Source organism: Apiospora aurea (genome assembly GCF_038362705.1).
Source record: "Apiospora aurea strain CBS 24483 chromosome Unknown utg000001l_segment0_segment0, whole genome shotgun sequence".
NCBI lineage: Eukaryota > Fungi > Ascomycota > Sordariomycetes > Amphisphaeriales > Apiosporaceae > Apiospora > Apiospora aurea.
In genome coordinates, this window is record NW_027117388.1 from 7,514,003 (window position 1) to 7,534,092 (window position 20,090).

Consider the following 20,090-nt stretch of genomic DNA (forward strand, 5'->3'; position numbering starts at 1 on the left):
CGTTTAAAGTTAATATTACCTCGTGAATTAGTTTTGCGAAACCGATTTACTAGGCGATTAAGTAATTAAGCCGACTTTTAATAATTAAATTAATAACGAGATAAGCTTAAACTAAATTAAGCACTTTAATAAATATACTAGATTATAAACGAAAGGTCGCTACCGCCTTTTAATTCTCGACGGCTACGAGAGTTATATTTCGGCCGAATTCGAGGTATATTATTAAAATAACGATATTATTACTATTAATATGCCTCTTTATTTATCGTATTTATTTTAACTTTTCGATATAGTACTTTATTTACTTTTAAAGCGTGCTTATTCGAAAGAAATCGAGTTATTTATTAAAGCTTTTATAAACTATATTACTAAGTTCGAGTTCTTTATTACCTTTAAAGCCGCGTATTTTATTATTTTTACGGAAATTAACATTAAATCTAGATTTAACGCATTTAATTTAATACCCTATAACCCTAATAAAGTAATTAGTAAGCTGGATATACGTCTCTGAACGCCTACACTTAACCTATTTCGTCTAGGGACAGCCAGTATTTACAACCTTTAAACGCCGTTTAACCCTTAATAAATAATTAAGTACTTTATTTATATTAAAAAAAGGGTGTTTACCTATTAAGAAAGCTTTCCGACGCCGATTTTAAATGCGGTAAATTAAATAGGGAAGGGTATAATTAAAATAGTTTATAAAATAACTTTTATATACGATAAAATATATATATTAAAGGAGGCTAATTTAGCACTTTTTAAGCGCCGGAGAGCTAGAAAATTTCGAGTTTAATTTAAAAAAGCTTTTATTATTAAAAAATTTTAGTAAATATAGAACGAAAAGGTAAAAAGGAAACGTTTAACGCTCGATAAAAATAAAAATAAGGGTTCGTCGAAACGAAGGGCGACCGGTAAAAAGCGCTGTAATATTTACGGCGAAATAGGTTATAATACGCGAATATATAAAAAGGATATAAAATTAAGCGAGAAATTAAATAGTGAATAATTTTAATTAATTTTAAGCGTTATAATTAAATTAATTTATATAAAAAGGTTAAAAAGTAGAAAAGGTGCGTTACTAAGTAATATGCGTCGTGTAGTAGTAAACCACGTTATACGTAATAGGATATATATATTAAAAGAGGCTAATTTAATACTTTTTAAACGCCGAAGAGTTAAAAAGTCGCGAGTTTAGCTTAAAAAGCTTTTATTATTAAGGAATTTTAATAACTATAAGACGAAAAAATAAAAAAGAAGTATTTAACGCTTAATAAAAATAAAAATAGGGGTTTATCGAAACGGAAAGCGACCGGTAAAAAACGTTATAATATTTACGGCGAAATAGGTTATAATACGCGAATATATAAAAAAGATATAAAATTAAGCGAGGAATTAAATAACGAGTAACGTAGTTTATTATTACGCGACGCATATTACTTAGCGACGCACTTTTTTTATTTTTCGACCTTTTTATATAAATTAATTTAATTATAACGCTTAAAATTAATTAAAACTACTCGTTATTCGATTCCTCGTTTAATTTTATATTTTTTTATATATTCGCGTATTATAACTTATTTCGCCGTAAATATTATAGCGTTTTTTACCGGTCGCTTTTCGTTTCGACGAACCCTTATTTTTACTTTTATTAGGCGCTAAACGCTTTTTTTATTTTTTCGTTTTATAGTTACTAAGATTCCTTAATAATAAAGGTTTTTTAAGCTGGATTCGCGATTTTTTAGCTCTCCGGCGTTTAAAAAGTGTTAAATTAGCCTCTTTTAGTATATATATTATATTACGTATAAGGGTTATTTTATAAGCTATTTTAATTATATTCTTTACTATTTAGTTTACCGTATTTAAAATCGGCGTCGAAAAGCTTTTTTAATAGGTAAATACCTTTTTTTAATATAAATAAAGTATTTAGTTATTTATTAAGGGTTAAACGGCGTTTAAAAGTTATAAGTACTGGTCGTCCTTAAATAAAATAGGTTAAATATAAGCGTTCAGAGACGTATATTTAGTTTATTAATTACCTCGTTAAGGTTATAAGGTATTAAATTAAATGCGTTAAATTTAGATTTAATATTAGCTTTTATAAAAACAATAAAATGCGCGGCTTTAAAGGCGATAAAGAACTCGAGCTTAATAATATAATTTATAAAAACTTTAATAAATAGCTCGATTTTTTTCGAATAAGCACGCTTTAAAAGCGAATAAAGTGTTATATCGAAAAATTAGAGTAAATGTGATAAATAGGGAGGTATATTAATAGTAATAATATTAGTATTTTAGTAATATATTTCGAATTCGGCCGAAATATAGCTTTCGTGGCCGTTGAGAATTAAGAGGCGGTAGCGACCCTTCGTTTACGATTTAATATGTTTATCGAAGTGTTTAATTTAGTTTAGGCCTATTTCGTTATTAGTTTAGTTATTAAAAGTCGGTTTAATTATTTAGTCACCCGGTAAATCGGTTTCGCGGGATTAGTTCGCGAGGTAATATTAATTTTAAACGATTAAGAACGGCGAAATATATTAGTTTTACGAATTAATATATTTAATCGTTATTATTTATTCCCGATTATTAAACTAAACCGATTTCGCCTTTTTACGCCGCTCGGCGCGTATTACGACGAGTATTAACCCGATTATATTTATTATAAAGCCGGTTTCGTCGAAATTTTAAATGTTTTCGTCGACGATCTCGTATTTCGCTTTTATATTTACGATTAGCGTAAACTAGGTAAAAATAACTTTAAAATTTTCGTAAAAAGCCTTTTAATAATCGTACCGACGATTTATTTTAATTTTTAAGTTTAGGTTATAATCGATAAAGCGCCTAATTTAGTGCTTATTAACGCGGTCGCCGCCGCGCGACGCGGTAAAAAGATTAGCTATATCTTTTATATTAACGAAATCGGGAGGTATTCCTCGAATATTTAAATTAATTATATATTTATAAAGTATCTCTTTTTTTAATTAGATTTATTTTACGTCGTTTCGATCGGATTTCGCGTTTTAAAGTTCGGTTATAAATTTAATAACGTAAAATTAATTCGGGTATATTATAAGCTTTTATTATTACTTTTTAACTTATTTAATTCGGTTCGTTTCGTGTCGCTTAGATTACTAAAACTATCCGATCTTTTTAGGATTAATTAGGCATTATAATTATAAAGGTATTACGCATTAAAGTTTAATTATATTAAAATTAAATTAAAGTGCGTCGCTAAGTAATATACGTCGCGTAGTGGTAAACCACGTTAGTTTTAATTAGTTTTAAATATTATAATTAAATTAATTTATATAAAAGGGTCGAGAAATAGAAAAAGTACGTCGTTAAATAATATACGTCGCGTAATAATAAACTACGTTAAGTATAATATTACCCGCGTTTAACTTTTAATATTTACTTAATTATATACTTAATTTTTTAAAACATTACTTTTATTTTAAATAAACACGTCTTAAATAATTAAAAGAGTTAACGTGAAGCGTATAAAAACGACTTATTTTAATTATATATAGCTATGCTATCCGCCGCCGCCACGACCGTGGCGCTAAGAGCCAGCCCCTACATTTACGGCCACCTGCATGCTACGTGGGCTCAAGTGGAAACTTCTTTTATATACCTAGTGTCAATAATGATCATGAATTCGATACGATCGCCTGTTTAAAACATGTGCAATAGCAGTCCCCTTGCCTGCATCAATCGGGGACTTTCTCTCGACCCTGGAGTCGAGTGTTCATCATCAGTGGTTCAGCCACCCCTGGCTGGCGAAAAGGGACCTATCCCCCACATACAGAGAGCGGGAGAGGGACAAATGCATCCAAACACTGATATCGGGATACATGTATCTTAGTTTTGCACCAATGCCGAGCGCAGTCACATTGCTACCAGCCGTGCAGCCCTGCAAGTTAACAAGTCAGATTGTGGATTGCCATGTACGTAGGAGCATAGCTGGCAGCGGGACGCCAGTGTTGTTCACAAGACACTAGCACCGTTGCAGCAAATAATCTTAAGCTAAGTCATGTAGTATTAAGCTAACTACCATATGTAGGCAGACTTATGCTAGAAATGGAGACAGGCCCGTGTTCGGCACTATCAGTCCGTGTAAAGGAATCCCCGAAACCAATCTTCGCGAAATCTCGTAATCTCATCGCCAACCAGATCCCGGCATTTTTCTGTCCGCGAATGCAAGGCTCAGCTCGTCATATGAACGAGCAGTAAAAAAGGAAAAAGCTAAGAAAAGAAAGAAATGCGTTGCCATAGTACGTGAACGTCACTGCCCACCAGTCCCAGACGGCAACAACTCGTCATTGCAACAGCTTCAGTTTCCATTATCCATGTGCTCTCGCTTGACGTCATGATCCTCCGTCATGGCGTGGTCCTCCTTCATGGCGTGGTCCTCTTTCATGGCGTGATCGTCCTCGACGTCATGGTTCTCCTTGACGACGTGGTTCTCCTGTGAAGCGGGAGGAGTGGCGGGAGAGCAAGGAGTGGCAGGAGTGGCAGGAGCGACGATACCCCCAAGCAATGCATTGAGGCCCTCTGTGCCACGCACAATCATCCCAGCGAAGCGGATGGCATCGCTACGGTCGCCTTCGGCCTTCTTCAAAGCGTGGTCGCGCTTGGCGCGAGCCTCGTCGAGAATCTTGCCGGCTTGCTCCTCGGCGTCCTTGATAATGGACCTTTCCTCCTTCTTGGCTTCGTCCAGTTTCTTGGCACCGCGGGCCTCTGCATCGGTGATGATCCGGCCAGCCTTCACCTCGTACTCCTTGTTGATCTCGGTTGCCTTGTTTTCGGCCTTATCGGTGATCTCCTTGCCCTTGGTATCAGCCTCGGCGAGGATTTGGGCGGCTCGTTTCTTGGCCTTCTCCTTGGTCTCGGCGGCTTCATTGTAAGCCTTGTCGGCAATATCGTTGGCGAATTCTTGGGCTTTCTCGATAGCGTGGGTGGCGATGCCCTGGGCAGTTGCGTCCATGACGACGGTCTTGCCGTTGCTCTGTTTGCTGTCGGTGGTGTTCTTGCCAGGCTGCTTCTTGGCGGGCTTGACAGCACTAGCTTGCTTGCTAGCCTTGCTGGCGGCGGGCTTCTTGTTGACCTGGGCGATGGGAGCGTCTTCAATATCATCGACACCCAGATCAGCGTCAGCGGGAACGGCGGGCGCCTTGGTCTTGGACTTGGCTAAAGAAGAGGGTGTGTGCTCAAGCTGGAAGGCGGCGGCACCCTGGGGCGTGGAGGGCATGGACTGAGCAGCTCGTCCCTCGGCGGCAGAAGAACTGGCCTGGGGTGCCGGGGTGGCTGAAGCAGCCTTGTTTTTGGCCGGGCCGGCGGGGGTGCTCTTGGGCTTGGCGGGGGATTTCTCGATGACGATCTGGTCGGGGTGCTCACCACGAGCCATGCTGTTGTGATCGACCAATTAGTATCGAAGTAGATGCAAGGTAGGCAAACAGTAAGGTAGTATGGACGGTTAATGACGATGCGAACTTACTACTCCTCACCAATCCTCTCCTTTATCTCTTTCTTGTACGCAAGCTTCTGCTTCTTGCTGACGCCCGGGTTGGCCTGCTCCCAGCGGTTGTACTCGGCCTCTTGCTGGCGTGTCATGAGATCACGGCGGCGCTTTTTCTCCTCAGTCTTCTCCTTGACTGTTTTGAAGACGGGAGCTGGCTTCTGTCGCTTGGGGGCAGGCTCTGCGGCAGCAGCAGCCTCAGGATCGTCCAACGACCTCTTGACTGCGCCGGGCTCATCCGCCATGATAACGTCATTGTCAAGAGCAGCGACAGCAGCAGTGTCAGCAGGGGAAGCGGTATTGGGAGCAGCGACAGCATGATGAACTGCGTGGTCAGCAGAAGATGAAGTGGTTGCGGTGTCACCAGCAGTATCGGAACCCGAGTCCGAGTCCGAGTCAGACGGAACCTGAATGACGGCCGGGCCGACTTCAGCAAAGTCCTTGATCTGAGTCGCCATGGTAGCGGTTGCAGGTAATGTCGTGATTGGATGGGTAGAAATGAGTGTATGTGGTAGGGAAGATGAAATAATATGAGAGAGTGTGGACTGTTGAGATTGCAACTTGGCTGAAATTGTGTGAAGTCGCAAGTGCTGAGAGTGAGAGAAAATTGACTTGAGTTGGTAAGGTACAAGATGGATGAATGGCAACCACTGTGAATGCAAGCTGAATTTGCAAAGCCACCGATTGTTCTCGTAGTGAGGTATGAGCTGAGGTTGAGAAGAATCAACTGCCTCTCCAACGTTGAAGCAGCAGATGGGACAGTACGAGGGCTAGGTTGACCACAATGCTCACTCGGTAGAACAAACATGTATGAAACCAGAGAGGTGGGGGAGATGGAGGAACCAAGCCCAATGGGTCAGCAGAGTATGCGAGAGAACGGAGTGTTGAGCTGGCAATAAATCAGTAGGTGCTTGAATCTGCAGTTGCTGTGGGTGGGGAGGAGGGCTGGTTACCTTCCCCGAGTGAAAATGAGATTGTAAGTGGCAGCACCGTGAATGTAAGCTGGATGCTGGCAAGGTGCGGCAGCAACCACGGTCTGAATAATGGGCGATAACAATAGGCAAGAGTTGATTGGATCTCTAGAAGTCGAATCTCAAGGGGGCAATCGAGTTACGATGCAGCCGGGGAAGCAGGGCTTTGACTACTTCATGAGTGGTTCCACCACGATGTGGCAGTAAGTAGGATCATGTGAGGAACGAGTGAACCCCCACTGCTTCAACTTCAGATTTGAATTACCAGCTACTTGATTCGTGCTTCCTACCACATATGGCAACTGCTCTATCAGTGATCTCATCGCCCTTGGGTCCAAACGTTGCCATTCGCCTATGATGGCGACAGATACCTTCCTAGTCGTCAAACATCTGGATTAAGTAAAACCAATGGTCGATGTTCTAGTGGTGCTGGGGCATTGAGAGCCCATTATTCATTCATGTGTCGTGATCATACAATAGATACCTACGCTCTTGCACAATCGCTAGCAGCGTACCAGATCGGTTTGTTCGAGCATCAGATCGTGGATGAGTTGCTTTCATCCCGAGCACTCTCTGTGGTGGCCATTGCAGAAACCAACCACTGACTGACTGACCTGTGTCAAGCCCATCCAAAATGGATATTGGCAAAAGGCTACGCCGGGTATGTACCTCGTAGAGCCACTCGATTCCTCAGTATCTCCTATCATACATAAAACAAGTCGTCCAGAGCTTTACCTTTCTAAACATTATCTGTGCCGTCACGGCTTTCGAGAGGCTACCTGTATTATTACTCAAACATTAGCTTCGGCCATTGTTTCTTGGATGACTGCTTGACATACTTACATGTATGAATTCCCCCCTACGAGACCGTGAATTTGCCGCCCCACTTCTCCAGCATCTCGCTGCCGCTCAGCTCCTTGGAGTCCTCGTAAAGCTTCAAGATCTCTTCGCGTTCCAGAGTAGCAGTGAGCTTGAGACGCCTCGTGACACCGCCAAAGTTCCAGTCATCGGTAGGTTTCCCGTCCACGTCCTCCGGGATAAGCTCGGTTTCCGAGTCCGGCTCTTCCGAAAAGTTGACGTCAAAGGCGCCGGGCGTATCCACCATGGCATGCTCGAACTCGATGACGTTGCGGATCCGATCGCGCGGTTTTTGTCGGCGGAGCGGCTTCGCCAAGAGCGTGAACTCGTCGCCCGTGAAGGGCAGCAGCCCGGGCTCCGCGCAGGTGGAGTACTCGGGCCAGGGCTGGCCGATGACCAAAACGTCGCGCGCCGGGTGGATGTAGACGACGCCCCTGTCGGCCCAGCTGACTGCCAGCCGCGGGAGCGACGAGTCGGTTTTCCGCAGGGTCATTGAGCGCTGGCAGACCTTGAGGCCCATGGGGAACCGCTTCAAGAAGGTCGAACGGTTCTCGTGGCTGACGGACAAGAGGATGGAGGTGAATTTCTTCTTGTCCAGCTTCATCCAGCCGGGTTCGCGCACCCAGAGGAGGCGGGTCCGGGTCTCGGGGATCAGCACTTCCCAGATCTGCATGCGAAGTTCGATTGGTAGGCGCGGGAAGGGGTGGAATGTGGGCGTGGTATCGTTCGCCTGTGCGCTGGTGATTTGAGTCTTCATCTTGGGTGCCAAACCCGAGTCTCTCGAGTCCATCTAGCGCTAGTCATTTGTGTGCCTCTGCTGGTGTGAATCGTGAAGTACTTACCTATATCGCCAAAGACGAAGCAGCTGGTGCGGCAACAATTGGTTAGGGAGCAAATAGATTGAGCGTTAGTGCACCGAGTGAAGAGGATGATGACGTGGTAGGTAATTGGTGGGAGCTGTCTCGAGAGAAGCAGTTGGATAGAGGATGAGAGGGAAAGTGGATGCGACAAAGCAGATGGCTTAAGTACCAAGAAGAGCAAATCGAGTCGGCCCATGAAATTCTGGGAATTCCCGGCAGTGAGTACAACAGTCAAAATTATGTCAACAGACGATCTAAGTAAGGCCATTGACTTGTAGATATCATCATTCACCTTGTTTCCACATTGAGCCTTAGCCACACCGCTAGTTGCGCTCTCATTGGCTATTTGTCTAGCTACTGAACGCTACAGCCATTCTAGCAGCATGGCAGTTGTATAAACGTCCCAGCAATCAAACGTGGTGGCTCCTGTGCGGAAAGTATTCCGGATCGAGTGTACCATGGTCAGCCTCCGGGTCAGAAGTGGGTGGGTAGTGGGCAACTTGACATCTCTGAGTACCTCCACATGCGAAGAGAGTTGGAAGTCTGGTAAGGCGTTCGGTGGATTAGCCATGAGCTGGCTCCGGCAGTGTGTTTGCACGGGCCGTGATGACTGGTAATTCACCGTCATTTTTCAGACTCTGCTGATAGCTGAAAAACACCACCTACAATACGGCCTTCTGCGCAGTATCTCACCTTGTCGACCACCTCCTCGGAATGTTTAGACATGATGGGCAAAAGCCTTTCGCCGAAGTCCCTAACTAAATTATAATTTTGGTGGAGGGTCCCGCCAGGTGACCGAACTGATGCTCACCACTCCCAGGCTAGTGGTAGATATCGTAGCTGCTGTAAGAGGGAGCCCGTGGACAGACTAACCCCATCGTGCTGATCACTGGCCAGGATATAGCAGAGCCTCAATTATCGACATATATCTACTAATAAGGGCGCAAGAGGTGAGCATTGTGAACGTATGTGACTCGGTGGTTCTTGTTGTCCAAGCATGGCGCCTGCTGCCTACGATTCCGGCCAATAATGCTCGTCAGTCGGCTATAGTATTCGAGAATGCCGCCAGCAAGCTGTATCATGAGCGGGACAAGAACATACGTCACGATCTATCGCAAACCACGTGGTTTTTTCCCCTACGGCTGTTTCCCGTACGGCGTTGCCGCTGGATGCGAATGATCGACGGTGGAGCTTTCGCTACTTCGCCTTCAATGCGGAACTGGCTGTCGGGACTTAGATCTCCATTAGTGCCGAGTAAACGCGGGGCTCCGCACTTTTGTCGAGGAAGCAGTTCCGCTGAAGATAGGATGGCACGGATGACGCACGCTTTAACGACGACGATCTTTCGACTAAATCTATCATCCCCAATCCGATTGATTACTCCTCGCTACTGAGACAAGCCAAACACAGAATGTCGGGTATCAAGATTGCGGTGCTGGACGATTACCAGGAGCTGTCGAAACCCCACTTTGACCGATTGCGCGATGCCGGCTACGAAGTGACGACATTCACCGACACCCTCCTGCCGTACAACCACCCCGACACGCCACAAGAAGTCAAAGATGCCCTGGTCAAGAGGCTGGAGCCGTTTGCTATCATCAGTGAGTGTTCTCAGATTCTACGACACTCATTCGCCCGACTACCTACTTACACAAGCACAGGCACGATGAGGGAGCGGACGCCCATCCCCGAGGATCTGGTCGCCAAACTCCCCAACCTCAAACTGCTACTCACCACCGGCAAGCGCAACGCCGCCATCGACGTGAAAGCCTGCCGCGACCGCGGGGTGCCCGTGGCGGGGACCGACGGCGGCGCCAAGCGGCGGGGGCCCGACAGCACGACGACGCACTGCGTGGCCATGATCCTGGCCCTGGCGCGCAACGTGGCGCAGGACGACACCGTCATGAAAGCGGGCGGTTGGCAGACCGAGGCGGCGACGGAACTGTCGGGGAAGGTGTTCGGTACGCTCGGGCTGGGGCGCCTGGGCACGTCGGTCGGGAAGATCATGGCGGCGGCGTTCGGCATGAAGGTCGTGGCGTGGAGCAGCAACCTGACGCAGGAGGCGGCCGATGCCAAGGCGAGGGAGGCGGGCTTGCCGGTCGAGGACGAGGACGGGGAGAAGACGTTCAAGGTGGTCAGTCGGGACGAGCTGTTTAGGACGGCGGATGTGGTCAGCGTGCAGCTGGTGCTGTCGGACCGGTCGAGGGGGTTGGTCAACCGGGACGATCTCGCCAAGATGAAGAAGAGCGCGCTGTTCATCAACACCTCGAGAGGCCCCATCGTCAACGAAGCCGATCTTCTGGATGCTGCAAGCACGGGCACCGTACGCGGTGTGGCGTTGGATGTCTTTGCGCTGGAGCCGTTGCCTCGCGACAGTCCGTGGCGAACGACAAAATGGGGCGAAGATGGAAGAGCGAGAGTGCTTCTGACACCGCATATGGGCTACGTGGAGGAGGGCACCATGGCTTCGTGGTACGAGCAACAGGTGGAAAACATCCTGCGATGGCAAATGGGGGAGGCTTTGCAGGCGGAGTTTGAGGACAGCGGGTATTGATGCAGGCTCAGTGTGCTGCATCTATTGCTTCGGCGCCTTGTAAACGGCAATAGACGAGAGAAATATCATATAATGCGGCTTGTGGGCGTTTTCTCTGAGGGCTTCTTTACATCGTTTGGCCCCACGTTTGTGTGCGTATGTGTGCATTGCATTGCATCTCCAAGCGCAAGACAGCATTGCAGTGATGGGACTAAGCGCAACAAAGTCTGGCTTCCATCAAAAAGAACAGTCATGGAAATGCTGAGAATGTCACAGTAATTAAGTCCAAGGATTTCCTGTAGTGGTTGCAGCAAGTGGCCGAACTGGTGGTCACCCCCAAGTCGGCATGGTGGCCCACTGACAACGCTTGCCCGACGTAGATTCAATCAATTGATCAATTACGGGCACCCAAGTCCGTATCTTCTGCTTCCTGATATCCTTGGGTCTTTGCTGGCAATTTCCATACGTGAAGGCTGCCAGCTTTGGTCACTCCATTCAAGTTTTGTGCATGTCCCTGCTTACTGACTGACTTCTTGCGCCACCCACCCATCACTGCATCCCCACGACCATCATTCACTTGAGACCAGGCAACTGCAGCTTGCTGGACACCAACCATCTCAACTCAAACAAATTGTCCGACTGAATCAATTTGTCTGTTTTCATTCCTTGTTCATCTAGTTCTGTAAGTTCCATTTCTGTTTTTTCCATGTTTGGCTGAGTCGCATTTTTGGCTGCTGGCCCTCCATCTTGCTGCTTACAAGCTACCCGTGGAATAAACAGTGGCATCAACATTGCGCCTTCCCAAACTTGATCATTCCTCCACATCATCCGCGCTTCAAAAAAAACAAAAAAAAAAAAAACTGACTGATCCTCAATCCAAGTGTCTTCTCCATCTTCTTCCACACTTCGCATTGCAGCATCTCGAGATGGCTGCACCCGGCGACGACGCCGCCAGCTTGGTTTCCGCCAATGCTGCGGCTCTCCCGCAGAAACCGAGCAACCCTCAAGGCGTCTTGGAGGGTTCAACTGGTAAGAGAAAAACATTGACTGGCTGCTTTTCCTTTGACGCAACTGATCTGACTTATTGTTTATTTTTTTTCTTGCTTCCACAGGTTCTCCCCAGATCAAGCCAGACCCCGTCCCTGACACCGTCACTTCTTCCGCAAGTGATGTCGCCGCACCGCCGCCCATATCGCATTCCAGCAGCCGTCGCGCCCTGCGAGATGGCCCCAGCCCCCAGAAGGGCTCTGGCCAAGACCGCTTCCGCCAGATGATCACGGGACAGGCCGTTGGCAAGGCTCTTCCCCTGGGCCCTCCGACCATGTATCCGCAGCTGCCTGGTCTCAACGCCCAGGGTGCGCAAGTGGCGGCCTACTACCCGGGCCTGAGCCTGGTCAAGGCCGCTGATACTAGTCGCACTGCCTCCGTGAACCCCCGTCTCAGTTTTACACCGCGGCTACGGGCTACGGCAGGGACAATAGCAGCACGACAGCTCGCGCCGAGTCCATGCCTGCCCCTCACAGAAACGCCGCCGGCGTTAACCTCGGCGTCAACAATGGTAACAGCGGTACCAACGGAGGCGGAGGAGACAGCAGGGGTATCATCCTCAAAACCACCAACAGCGGCCGCGTCGTCCGACACAGCGACACTGCCACCCTGAGCCTCGAGTGTCAGGCCCGTCGTTTCAACCCCCAATTCAAGGAATGGGGAAAGGATGGCATGTACTACGCCAAGGTCAAGCTGCTGGACCACATCATTCACGACGGCCGTGCTCATGAAACCACCACCGAAGCCAAGCAGGCCGTGGCCAAGCAGGCCATTGCTTGGATCCGGGCCCACATGCCCAAGGATGCCACCCAGTCCCACACTGCGGCGGCCGCCGCGATCGTGAAGCAGGAGCAGGCGAGCCGCGGTCAGCCCAGCAACGGGTTCTACTACGACACTGGTGCTGGTAATGGCAACACCAACGGCAATGGCACGGGCACGGGCAACGGCGGCAGTGGAGGTGGTTTTGGCGCAAGCCACTACAGCCCCAGCAGCCGCGGACGATCTTATCGACCAGCAGCTGAGGGTAGAGCCGCTGCTGCCGATCATAAGAAGGGCAGCGGCGACGAGCACCGCGAACTGCTCGAGCGCATTCGGTCGCTCTACGGCCACGCCCGTGGCCCCAGCGAGGCGGTCCTGGGCGACCCCGCCGCCGCTCGCGGTTTCTTGGAGGGCTTTGCCCTGGGCGACCGGCTCCGAGAGTCGGCTGGTCGCGCCGAGCGTCGACGATCCCGCTCCCCTAAGGGGGCCCGGGACGATCGCGATCGCCGCTCCGGACGCGACTATTATCGGGAGCGCTCGGCTGCCAGACGGGCAGATGGAAAGTAGTGTCATTATCGAGGATTGCGGGAGGCTGGTGTGGTGGTTGACACTGAAGATAATGATGTATCTTCTTGAAGCCCCTTGACATTTTGGTGAGATTGTATGATACGGAGACTGGTTGACTGGCTGCATGTTATGGCGATTGCTGCATATGAGAACGGATGAAGAGGAAAACATGATAGATTCTTGTGAACATGTAATGTTATGCGACTCAGGGTGAAGGCAATAGCACTGGTGATCGAGAAAATGTTTCTTCATGCATGCCAGTATGGTCTCCTCGGTGCCATACGTAAGAGAAAATGTTGGATGTAAAAACGGCTTGCACCCACGATGGGTCTGCTTTACGTACTGGAATAAACGTTTCCCGACAGGTAGACGTTGCTTGACACTAGAACACGCGCACACTTGAACAAGGGTATATTGAGACAGCGCGACTTGTAGACTGTAGTTACGGAGATTAAATGATAAAAACGAGGTTCTCTCCACCGACCACCTACAGCTTGCTCGGCATCCGCATGCCGCCATCGAGCCGAATGACGGCGCCGTTGAGCATGACGTTCTCGACGGCGTGGCGGGCGGCCATGGCGAACTCCTCGGGCCTGCCGGCCCTCCTCGGAAACTCCATGGCGCCCTCGAGGGACTGGCGGACCTTGTTGCTCATGAGGGACGTCATGGCGCTGTCGAAGAGGGAGGGGGCGAGGGTGACGACACGGATGCCGTACCGCGAGAGGTCGCGGGTCATGGGGAGGGTCATGGCGGCGATGGCGCCTTTCGAGGCGGCGTAGGAGACTTGGCCGCGCTGGCCTTCGAAGGCGGCGGCGGAGGCGACCATGATGACGACGCCGCGCTCGCCGTCCTCGAGGGAGCCGGAGGAAGGCGGGGTGGTGGCGGCGAGGTGGGGGAGGCACTGGCGGACGAGGTCGATGGTGCCGGTTAGGTTGACGGAGAGGACGAAGTTGAAGTCGGGGAGGGAGAGTGGGGTGTTGTGGCGGTCGAGCATCTGGTGAGGTGTGTCAGTGTGAGACGTGTCATCATGCTCTGACCCCCGTTGCACCCCGATACGAGCTTCCATTCCCAACATAAAGAGGACGCAGTAAGCAGGAGAGTTCAAGATATTAGCATAGAACAACTGGCAAAACGTACGGTAGAGGGTAGAGAAATGCCCGCGGCCGGGATGACGCCGCCCAGGGGCTTGCCCGTCTCCTTGACCCACTCGACCGTCCCCTGGACGGCGGCCGCGATGCTCTCGGTGTCGGTGACGTTGCACTGGAAGAAGCGCGTCTTGTCGGCGCCGAGCTTCGACACGACCGCGGCGCCGTTGTCCTCGTTCATGTCGAGGACGGCGACGTAGCCGCCGAAGCGCACGAGTTCTTCGGCCGTGGCCTGGCCTAGACCGGAGGCGCTGCGGGCGCGTGGCACACGATCAGGTTAGCATGTGATTGAGGATGATTCAAATGTGACTGGGGGGTGGATTACTGGGAATTACTTTACTTACCCGCCGGATATGACGAATGTTCTGCCTTCGATCTTCATGGCGGCTGCTTTGTTGACTTGGATTGTGAGTGAGCAAGTTCAAGATGAAGGTGTCGAAGATGAGATGTTCGTCGGTCGTTGAGCCGAGGCATGTTCCTCGGCCTCCCCCATTTAGAAGGGGCCGACATGCAGCAGCGGCAGCATGAACGCCCGGGGTTCACTTTACAGTGGAGGGGCCCCCGGCGATCTTAGCGCCCTGTGTGTGCTTAGTGGGTGCATCACGCTAAAGCCGCTACAGGCATAGCCAGACTGGAGGCCACAGATACCAGAGATAGTGCCTACAACTGGGCAGTGCACGGGCCCTACGGAGCAGAAACAGTTTCCAAGGTTCTGAACTGAAACCCGAACAAGCCCTTCCCCCCCTCCAAAAAACCCCCCAAAACCCAATCAGAGCGATCCCTACCTGTCCAGCTCACGTCACTCCCAGCCAACTCAGCAACAGCAGCAACAGGCCTGCATGTGGAGGGTCGCAAGATAAGCAACCTGGTGACCTCTACGTACGAAATCGAAACAGCGACACATGCTTTCACCGTACCTAACACAAATCGAGACTGCCTCATTCTTCATTCTGACAACCAAGTCAACGGAAAACCCGTCACCCAGAGCACAGTTTCCTCGGAGCCGACCCGATCAGCTTGTCCACCGCCTGGACCAACCAACGCCCACCGCCACACCGAGACAGAGTCCCGCGACCGGCGTTCCCGAGCACAGCCAAGTGAGATAAGAGCTGCAGATAAAAAGGAACCTTGCGCCATGACACGTCCGCGAGGGGCTTCGGCCGCCAGCGAGGACAGCTCGAACACGGTGGATGATCAGGTACGGAAAGACTAGCTCGAACGTCGGGTTTGGATACTGCTTGCTGCTGCGGACCGGAGTGCTGACTCGCGATTTACAACGATTTGTAGGAGCTGGGGAGTATGTACGACTACCTGGCCAAGGTCGTCCTGTTGGGACCCAGCGGCACGGGAAAGTAAGTCGTCATTCCATGTTTCTTCTTCTGACTCGAGGACCCGACTGCTCGGCGCCTTCTGTCTGTTCTTCACTTGACTACACATCTTCTACGTTGCTGCCTAACCTACCGTTCTACGAACTTTCATGGTGCGATTGTGTTACCAGGTCCCGGCTGAAAGCTAACCGACTCTCTTCTTTCCACCGGCAGATCCTGCCTCCTGCACCGCTTCGTCAAGTCGGAATGGCGCATCCTCTCCTCCCAGACCATCGGCGTCGAGTTCGCGAGCAAGATCATCAAGGTCGGCACCGGCGCGCGCCGGAAGCGCATCAAGCTGCAGCTCTGGGACACGGCCGGCACCGAGCGCTTCCGGTCCGTCTCGCGGTCCTACTACCGGGGCGCCGCGGGCGCCGTCCTCATCTACGACGTCACCTCGCACGCCAGCTTCCGCGCCCTGCCGCCCTTCCTCAACGACGCCCGCGCCCTCGCCAGCCCGAACCTGACGACGCTGCTCGTCGGCAACAAGCTCGACCTCGCCAACGACCAGGGGCCGCTCCTGCCGGAGCTGGATGAGGATCTGCCGTCGCCGCCGCCGCAGTCGAGCTCCAGTTTCGGGGGGAGCATGTACGGCGCCAGCGTCCAGAGCAGCGCCAGCGTCAACACCATCACGCCCTCCTCGATAGGCCTGGGCACACAGCAGCGCGCGACGATCGCGCCTGAGGGCAGGGAGGTGTCGGCGGCCGAGGCGTCGCGGTGGGCCGGCGGGGTCAACGTGCCCGTCGCGCTCGAGGTGTCGGCGTTCACGGGGGAGGGGTCGACGAGGTGTTTGCGCGGCTGGCGCGCGCGATCCTCACGAAAATAGAGTTGGGCGAGATCGACCCGGACGACCCGCTGAGCGGGATCCAGTACGGCGACGGGGGCCACTGGATGAACGGCGGCGGGGTCAGCGACGCGGGCAGCGTCAAGAGCGGGATGACGATGGAGGATGGCGGCGGGGGCGGGGGCGCGGGGATGCGCAAGCGGAAGAAGGGGCGGCGGGGGACGGTGGCGCTGCGGGAGTGGGAGGAGGTGTTCACGCTGCGGAGTGGGCGGAGGAGGGGGTGTTGTTAATGAGGTGGGAGAAGAAGGAGATGGGTGGTTGGATATGAAGGAGGAGAAGGGAGGCTTGGTTGGTTCAGAGGATACAGGATGTGTGTGTGTGTGTGTGTGTGTGTGTGTTGGAAGAAAGCAACAATCGTTTCTCGAGATACCTTTTTCGCGCTTCTTTCTATTTCTCTAGTTTGGCGTTGGGCGGCGATGGCAATGATTGGCGATGATGTATGTTTGGTCAGATAGCAGAGCCTGTGGCATGGCACGGGTTTACTACTGGTGTGCCTTATAGAATAATACAAGGGGAGGGAGAGGCTGGGGCCACTGGTTGACTACTTATGATGAGAGCTTTTTGATGGTGAGATTATATGATGCTGCTGTTGGAGGTTTCGGAATTCTTGAGTATGACCTGCGAGAGTTACGATATGGGTGATGTTGCATAAATGTACGTGACCTCCGTGACAAGGTCTTGGCATATTTCTACGACAAACTATGATGAAACACCGCTACATTTAACTACCGACTACCGGTTTGAATCATGACCCCCAGCCGACTACATGTAGGTAAACCGTGTCTACATCATCGCACAGGAAAAAAAAAAAAAAAAAAGAGGAAGACCCCCAATTTCCCTTGCCTACCTACCTACCTACCTACCTACTTAGTGTTCGCAAAAGTTGTAATCCCCTTGAAACCAGTCCTCCTTGGATCTCTGATCGAACTGGCTGCGCTCATCCATGAGCTTGAGGCGGTGAGCCTCGGCCTCGGCGCGGCTCATCAGCCCCGCGGGCACGATGCCGTTCTTCCGCACCATGTCGACGAGCTCGGGGGGCAGCCTGCTGGTTTCTGTCTGTTGGTTTGGGGTAGGCAGTTTGTCCGCCAGGCCCTGCTTCTCCCGCAGGAGGGCCAGGACCTCGGGTGCCATCGTGCCGGCGTTGCTGCTGCTGCTGCTGCTGCTGCTGTTTTTGTTATTGTTTGGGGAAAACACGGCGTCGGCCCACCAGTCGAGCTGCTGCGGGGGCACGTTGGCGGTCGAGACGATGCGCTGGTGCGGGTCGACGAGCCAGAGGGCGATGAAGCGGCGGTGGCCGGGTTTGGTGGGGTCCTGGAGGCGGAAGGAGGAGACGCGATGTTGGCTGTATGAATGGTTTCGATCAGCATCGCACTTTCATTTTCTCACAGCACTGTACTAGGGTATATCTCTGAGGGAAGACTTACAAGACGTTGGGAAACGCCAGCAGCCGCCCCTCGGGCGTGCCAACGCTGCCGAAGAACTGGAGGCACGGCCCGCCGCTGCCCGTGGGCCCGAACGAGGTGCCGTAGCTGCGCTCGAGCCAGTTGTAGGCATCCTGCCCGGCCGTCATCTGGAGGTCCCACTGGTCGTACGTGGTGCCCATGCGGAAGGCCAGGCTGCTGTCGGTGACGTTGTCGCTGTCGAGGTAGTACAGCGCCGTGGCGCAGATGTGCTCGTTCATCTGGCCTTCGATCTGGACGAAGATGGATGTGTCAAGGTCATCGCCCTGGTCAACTGACAATTTACGGAAGTAAGGCGGAAGAACTTACATGCCAACTCCCCGTCGGGAACTCGGGCTTCTCCGGCGTCAGCTCGACGCTGGCCATCTTGACAATGACCTGCAGCCCCGACTGCCCGAACTTGTCCCGCAGCCTCTCGCACGCGGCGTAGTCGGCGCCGGTGAACGCGTCGGGCTCGAGGAAGACGGGCTCCCGGACCTGCTTCCACTTCTCGCTCTCGAGGCGGCCCTCGGGCAGCTTGTCGAGCAGCGCCCGCGGCAGCCCCTCGACGTCGCCCTCGAGGTCGAGGTCGTCGGTGGCGTCGCGCAGCTCCACGGCCTCCTCGTCCGAGAGCTCCGCGTCCAGCTCGTCGATGAGCTCGTACATGGCCTCCTTGTCGAGCTGGACGCTGAGCTGGGCCAGGACGGCGGGGTTGAGCTCCTCCCACAGGCCGTCGGTTTCGTTGTCGCTGTTAAGGGGCGTCGGGTTTTGATCAGCAAACCAGTCAATCGACTCTGGGTTGGAAAGCAGTAAGACTTACTCGGCATGTGCGGCAGCGCTGATGCGATGGTACCGGCGCCCGGCTCTGGCGGTTTCGCCGCGGTGGGGCTGGATGTCGGCGAGGCACTGCTCCCAGGCCGGGAGGGCACGGTCGACGAGCTTCTCGATGGTGCGGTAGACGCCCTCGTACCTGACCGGGTGCAGGTTGTTGATGTAGCTCGTGAACTTCAGAGTGCCGTCGTCCCGGAACGCGAGGTTCGCGGGCAGCCACTGGTAGTTGGCGGACCAGTAGTGATCCGGCACGCCCGGCATGCTGTACGAATTCGGCACAGGCGGCGGCGACGGGTTCTCTTCCTGGTGGTCGGGCGTGGGCTCGCCTTTCCCGGCCCACTTGGCCACGGCGTCTGTGGTGCCGACGACCTCGTCTGGCAGGAACGGGGTCTGGCCCCAGACGAGACAGTACATGGAGGGGTGCACGAGGTCCTGGACCATGTCGTTGCTGCGCGGGTGCCAGTCCACCTCGCCCGCGGCCGCCTGGTCGGCGCGCAGCTGGTCGAAGGCGGCCACGATCTCCTGCTTGAGGTCCGCTTCTATTAGGACATCTGACTTGGCCACGCAGCTACCGACGGCGTCCAGCGTCGGGACGAGGCCCGTCCTCTCGAAGTGCTCAGCCTTGATCCGGAGCTCTTTGATACACTAAGGCGTGCCTGTATGTCAGTGACCAACAGCAAGTGTGTGCGCCCGCCCCCCCCAATGAATGCATACGCACATAATCAAACGCCTTCTCCGACATGTAGCGACTCCGCCGCAGCGGGGAAAGCTTGCTCTCCTCCAGCGGCTCCCGCCATAGATTGACGTGCTCGACCGCCAGCCGGTACAGCCCCTCCTCGGGCTGCTGCAGCGCCTCGGCGCGCCACTTGGCGACGACGGCCTCGTCGAAGACCTTGCGGTGCCAGTCGGGCTTGTCGGTCAGCCGGTCCATGACGGCCAGCATGAAGACCTCGCGCAGCTGGAGGAGCTCCGAGGTGGCGCCGGGAGCGTTCTCGCACACGCCGATCGGGTAGCAGGCCTGCTTCGTCTCCTGGCTCCAGCCGGTGGCGTAGTGACGCAGGGGGAGGTTGATGCCGGGGTACTGGTGCTGGTGCTCCTGTTGGCCCTGAGTGGTTTGGGATTGGGTCGTTGGGTCCTGCATCTTGGCTGCTGTCGCGGCTGCGCGAGTGTAAAGGTAACGAAAGGAGTGTCGATGAGAATGCGTGATGAGAACGGCCTGGCATGAAAAGACCATGGCAGTCGGGTTGAGGACATGTTTAAATCGTGCCCTCTTCATCACTGTGTAGCATGCTGCTCTCAAGGCAGCAGGGCGGTGCCTAAACGACTAGTGTTGTGCAGCGGTCGAAAG

The 20,090-nt window shown here is 52.1% G+C and overlaps 7 protein-coding genes across 7 annotated transcripts; 4 read left to right on the forward strand and 3 right to left on the reverse strand.

The window, feature by feature from the left end:
- Positions 1-4,372: 4,372 nt before the first annotated feature.
- On the forward strand, positions 4,373-5,197 carry PG986_002303 (uncharacterized protein; the record flags this gene model as incomplete). The annotated part of the gene is made up of 2 exons (XM_066838525.1): positions 4,373-4,473; positions 4,522-5,197. 2 exons carry the CDS (start codon positions 4,373-4,375, stop codon positions 5,195-5,197), a joined length of 777 nt encoding a protein of 258 aa, XP_066707418.1.
- A 2,154-nt stretch (positions 5,198-7,351) lies between these two features.
- On the reverse strand, positions 7,352-8,107 carry PG986_002304 (uncharacterized protein; the record flags this gene model as incomplete). Its single annotated transcript, XM_066838526.1, has 1 exon — positions 7,352-8,107. The coding sequence occupies one exon, from the start codon at positions 8,105-8,107 to the stop codon at positions 7,352-7,354; it is 756 nt and encodes a 251-aa protein (XP_066707419.1).
- Positions 8,108-9,621: 1,514 nt separating this feature from the next.
- On the forward strand, positions 9,622-10,764 carry PG986_002305 (uncharacterized protein; the record flags this gene model as incomplete). The annotated part of the gene is made up of 2 exons (XM_066838527.1): positions 9,622-9,811; positions 9,872-10,764. The coding sequence occupies 2 exons, from the start codon at positions 9,622-9,624 to the stop codon at positions 10,762-10,764; spliced, it is 1,083 nt and encodes a 360-aa protein (XP_066707420.1).
- Positions 10,765-11,669: 905 nt separating this feature from the next.
- Positions 11,670-13,116, forward strand: PG986_002306 (uncharacterized protein; the record flags this gene model as incomplete). The annotated part of the gene is made up of 3 exons (XM_066838528.1): positions 11,670-11,772; positions 11,856-12,179; positions 12,236-13,116. 3 exons carry the CDS (start codon positions 11,670-11,672, stop codon positions 13,114-13,116), a joined length of 1,308 nt encoding a protein of 435 aa, XP_066707421.1.
- Positions 13,117-13,603: 487 nt separating this feature from the next.
- On the reverse strand, positions 13,604-14,643 carry PG986_002307 (uncharacterized protein; the record flags this gene model as incomplete). Its single annotated transcript, XM_066838529.1, has 3 exons — positions 13,604-14,110; positions 14,254-14,512; positions 14,606-14,643. 3 exons carry the CDS (start codon positions 14,641-14,643, stop codon positions 13,604-13,606), a joined length of 804 nt encoding a protein of 267 aa, XP_066707422.1.
- Positions 14,644-15,396: 753 nt separating this feature from the next.
- PG986_002308 (P-loop containing nucleoside triphosphate hydrolase protein) lies at positions 15,397-16,702 on the forward strand (the record flags this gene model as incomplete). Its single annotated transcript, XM_066838530.1, has 4 exons — positions 15,397-15,459; positions 15,549-15,613; positions 15,803-16,382; positions 16,415-16,702. The coding sequence occupies 4 exons, from the start codon at positions 15,397-15,399 to the stop codon at positions 16,700-16,702; spliced, it is 996 nt and encodes a 331-aa protein (XP_066707423.1).
- A 637-nt stretch (positions 16,703-17,339) lies between these two features.
- On the reverse strand, positions 17,340-19,883 carry PG986_002309 (uncharacterized protein; the record flags this gene model as incomplete). The annotated part of the gene is made up of 5 exons (XM_066838531.1): positions 17,340-17,814; positions 17,897-18,165; positions 18,242-18,659; positions 18,732-19,387; positions 19,461-19,883. 5 exons carry the CDS (start codon positions 19,881-19,883, stop codon positions 17,340-17,342), a joined length of 2,241 nt encoding a protein of 746 aa, XP_066707424.1.
- Positions 19,884-20,090: the final 207 nt, after the last annotated feature.